The 4,461-nt window shown below is 40.0% G+C and overlaps 1 protein-coding gene across 1 annotated transcript; it reads left to right on the top strand.

Annotated features, from left to right (window-relative positions):
* The first annotated feature begins 2,098 nt into the window (after nucleotides 1-2,098).
* Nucleotides 2,099-3,697, top strand: LOC145068128 (uncharacterized). The gene is made up of 3 exons (XM_079015107.1): nucleotides 2,099-2,284; nucleotides 2,652-2,834; nucleotides 3,422-3,697. Exons 1-3 carry the CDS (start codon nucleotides 2,099-2,101, stop codon nucleotides 3,695-3,697), a joined length of 645 nt encoding a protein of 214 aa, XP_078871233.1.
* Nucleotides 3,698-4,461: the final 764 nt, after the last annotated feature.

Genomic DNA, 4,461 nt, shown 5'->3' with positions numbered 1-4,461 from the left:
TTATAATTGACTAAAGTTGTCCTTTTGTTGACAAAAGAAAAGGGTATCGAACCAAAGGTTAAACCTTGTGGGATTTGCTGCAAAACCGGGCACCCAACTGATATGTGGTTATTAAATCAAGAAGATACGGAAGCTGTGCAGACTATAGGAGGATTTTAGCAAAGGCCATTTGATCAACATCGCAATAACCAAGCTTGGGGAGGGCCTCAAAATAACAATTTCCATCGAAGACCTCAACAAAACTTTCACCAAAGACACCAATACCAAGCTCCACCTGGATTTCAGCAATCTTTTCAGCAAAATCAGCACCAAAGCAATTTTCAGCAACCATCTGTTCAGTCACAAGCTAGTAGTTCCAACATGTCTTTGGAAGACATACTCAAAAGTCTTGCAACCAGTACCCAAGCTTTCCAGAATGAAACAAAGTCTAGCATCAAAAATCTGGAACAACAAGTAGCACAACTCGCGAACTCCATGAGCAAACTAGAAGCACAAACCCAAGGAAAATTCCCATCTCAGACTGAGAAGAACCCAAAGCACAATGCTTGTGCTGTCACCCTCAGAAGTGGTAAAAACTACAAAGGACCAGATCAGAAAGAAGATGAGGAAGAAGAGATCGTGGTTGAGCAAGAATCTGAGGCAAAACACGAAAATTAAAAGAGATTATGGAGGATAAAGAGACTGAAAAACACGAAAAAAGAAAAGGAGGATAAAGAGATTATGGATTTCTTCAGAAAGGTTGAGGTAAATATTCTCCTCCTTGATGCAATTAAACAACTACCCCGATATGCTAATTTTTTAAAAGAGTTGTGTACTTCAAAAAGAAAATTAAAAGGCAACGAAACAGTCAAAGTAAGCGAGAACATTTCAGCTGTTTTACAAAAAAAGTTACCCCCAAAGTGTAAGGCTCCAGGAGTATTTACTGTTCCTTGCAAGTTGGGGAACCTTTCAGTTCTGCGAGCTATGTTGGACTTAGGAGCTTCTACAAATGTCTTGCCATACTCACTTTTTAGAACTATCGGGGTAGGGCCTTTAAAAAGAACAGGAGTTATCATTCAATTAGCTGATCGTTCTCTGGTGCACCCAAAAGCTGTGTTGGAAGACGTGTTGGTTCAAGTGAATGAACTCATATTCCCAGCTGATTTCTATGTTTTGGATATGGGAGATGACGACTCACCAAACTCAGGTTCCATTATTTTGAGGAGACCGTTTCTAAAAACTGCCATAACGAAAATAGATGTTTATGATGGTACCCTTTCAATGGAATTTGATGGTGAAGTTATCAACTTCAATATTTATGATTTCATGCATCATCCTGATGATGTTTCAGCCCTTAATTTTATTGATGTAATTGAACCACTAGCTGCAGAATATTTTGAAATTGCTAACCGTGAGTCACTAGCACCAGTGCTCCACAGAAACTTGTCTATTAATGCAGCGCAGGTTATATCAGAAAATTATGTGGTTGATTGAGAGGTTAAAGAAATGGCAGCTCATATGGACCAGTAGAGAAAGTTGAGGTATGGTACCCAAACTCTTAAATTACCAATTTCTAACTCCAAGATTTGCCCTTATGTAGTGCAAGCCCCCATCTTGGAGCTGAAGACACTTCCAGAACATCTGAAATACGCATATCTAGGAGAAAAAGAAACATTACCAGTTATCATATCTAACAAGCTGTCAGAAAAAGAGGAGTTAGAGTTGATCAGAACTTTAAAGGAGTATAAAAGTGCAATTGGGTGGACTATTGCAGACATCAAAGGACTCAACCCATATCTATGCATGCACAAAATTTTGATGGAAGAATATTATAAGTCATCACAAGAAGCCCAACGCAGATTAAACCCACCAATGATGGAAGTGGTTAAAAAAGAAGTTATGAAGTTACTGGATGCTAGGATGAAATACCCAATTTCTGACAGCAAGTGGGTTAGCCCAGTTCAAGTTGTTCCTAAGAAAGCTAGAGTGACAGTGGTAGAGAACAAAGAAGGAGAGCTAGTTCCAACTCGGGTTGAGAACGGATGGCGCGTTTGTATTGACTACAGAAAATTAAACGTGGCCACCCGAAAAGATCATTCCTCTCCCATTCATAGATAAGATGCTAAAGAGACTTGCTGGAAAATCCCACTACTGCTGCTTAGATGGATTTTCATGTTTCCATCAGATTCCGGTTGCTCCAGAAGGCCAGGAGAAAACAACCTTCACCTGCCCTTTCGGGACATTCGCGTGTAGGCGTATGCGATTTGGACTCTGCAATGCACCTGCCACCTTTCAAAGGTGTATGGTTAGTATATTTTCTGAGTATGTCGAAAACACCATAGAAGTCTTCATGGATGATTTTACTGTCCATGGAGACTCATTTGATATTTGTCTAAAAAATCTCACAAAAATTTTACAAAGACGTATAGAAATAGACCTGGTCTTAAATTTTGAAAAATGTCACTTTATGGTTGACCAAGGTCTGATTCAAGGACATATTGTTTCAAAAAGAGGTTTGGAAGTCGATAAAGCAAAAAATAGATGTTATAAAGAGCTTACCCTACCCGAAGAATGTTCGGGAAGTGCGTTCCTTTCTTGGCCATGTAGGGTTTTACAGGAGATTTATAAAAGACTTTTCAAAGATATCAGTTCCCATGTGCCAGTTATTGTAGAAAGATGCTGAGTTCGACTTCAATGAAGATTTCAAGAAAGCTTTTGATGTGCTGAAAAATCCTCTTACTTCTGCCCCCATCATCCAGCCCCCAGATTGGAGTTTACTATTCGAGATAATGTGTGATGCCAGTAACACTGCTGTTGGAGCTGTTCTAGGTCAAAGAAAAGACCGGATCCCCCACGTTATATATTATGTATCAAAGACTTCGGACAGCGCGCAAGCAAACTACTCCACCACTGAAAAAGAGTTGTTGTCAATTATTTTTGCACTGGAAAAATTCAGACAGTATTTGTTGGGTACAAAAGTCATAATCTTTTCAGATCTGTTGGGTCGTGTTTTGTATAATATGTTGCGTCTATTTGGCTCGTTAGCTAGTCCATTTTTGTATCTCCGGTATGGGCCTGTCCATCCGTGAGTTTAGTAGGGTTGAATATAAATATAGGTGGTCGCATGCATCTTAGGTTAACGATAGAATAGAACGATCAGAGCATTATTCAGAAGTTTATTATTATCGTTCTTGTAACCCTAAATCCTCTACAGCGGAAGTTCTTAGTCGAGCTCTACTGAGGATTGTTTGATCTAATCATTCGACATATTTTGATCCACTCCTGTCTTATTTATTGTTTTGTGTTCATCGCAATACCTGTTACAAAGATCTAATCGATCTTCACGTTTGCTATTATAACTTGTCAAGATCACGTAGCCATTCGTTACCTTGCCAAAAAGGACTCAAAGCCAATGTTGATTAGATGGATTTTGCTGCTATAGGAATTTGATATAGAGATTAGGGAGAAAAGTAGGAGAGAAAATTTGGTAGCTGATCACTTGAGCCGACTCACCCCACCTGAAGACCTAACACCGATCCACGAAACATTCCCTGACGAGCATCTATTCGCTGCTCAGAACCCTCCTTGGTTTGCTGATATTGTGAACTATTTGGTCTCCAAAGAACTCCCTTCAGATCTCACCCGAGCCCAGAAAGATAAAATCAAGAAGGAGGCAAAAAGATATGTTTGGGACGAGCCGTATTTATGGAAGCACTGAATTTCTGATATTAAGAAGCTTGTGGAGGGCATTATGGTCCGCAACGAACTGCACGCAAGGTCCTAGACAGTGGCCTTTATTGGCCTCATATTTTACGTGACTCCTTCCTGTTTTGCAAAACTTGCGAAAGATGTCAAATGACTGGATCTTTGACATCTCGTAATCAGATGCCACTTACTCCAATCTTGATATGTGAAATCTTTGATGTTTGGGGTATAGATTTCATGGGTCCGTTTCTGCCTTCTTTCGGGTTTGTGTATATCCTACTTGCTGTGGATTACGTGTCCAACTGGGTCGAGGCAAAAGCTACACGAACCGATGATGCCAAGGTTGTGGTTGATTTTGTCAAGACAAATATATTTGCTAGGTTTGGGACACCAAAAGCCATTATTAGTGATCGGGGCACGCATTTCTACAATCGCACCCTCGAAGCTGTCCTCAAGAAATATGGTGTCACACATCGGGTATCTACAACATATCACCCGCAAACCAATGGACATGCTAAAGCTTCAAACAGACATATCAAGGGCATTATAGAGAAAACCATCAATCCGGTTAAGAAAGATTGGAGTATTCATTTAGACGATGCGTTATGGGTTCACCGGACAGCATACAAGACTTCTATCGGTATGTCACCATATCGAATAGTTTTTGGCAAACCTTGTCGATTACCGGTCGAATTGGAGCATCGAGCATATTGGGCTGTCAAGAATCTGAATATGAGCATGAATGAAGCTTGTAAGAAAAGAAGATTGGATATTCAA

Source organism: Lactuca serriola, chromosome 8 (genome assembly GCF_051521515.1).
Source record: "Lactuca serriola cultivar US96UC23 chromosome 8, Lser_US96UC23_V15, whole genome shotgun sequence".
In the NCBI taxonomy this organism is placed as follows: Eukaryota; Viridiplantae; Streptophyta; class Magnoliopsida; order Asterales; family Asteraceae; genus Lactuca; species Lactuca serriola.
The sequence above is the reverse complement of the archived record's forward strand: the minus strand, read 5'-3'. Positions and strand labels throughout refer to the sequence as shown.

Excerpts from the sequence above, each read along its gene's own strand:
- LOC145068128 (XM_079015107.1), top strand. The coding sequence starts at position 2,099 with ATGCTAAAGAGACTTGCTGGAAAATCCCACTACTGCTGCTTAGATGGA. Across the intron at positions 2,285-2,651 it reads CCACCTTTCAAAGGTGTATG|AAAGATGCTGAGTTCGACTT; the intron begins GTTAGTATATTT and ends CAGTTATTGTAG. Across the intron at positions 2,835-3,421 it reads GAAAAGACCGGATCCCCCAC|GAATTTGATATAGAGATTAG; the intron begins GTTATATATTAT and ends TTGCTGCTATAG.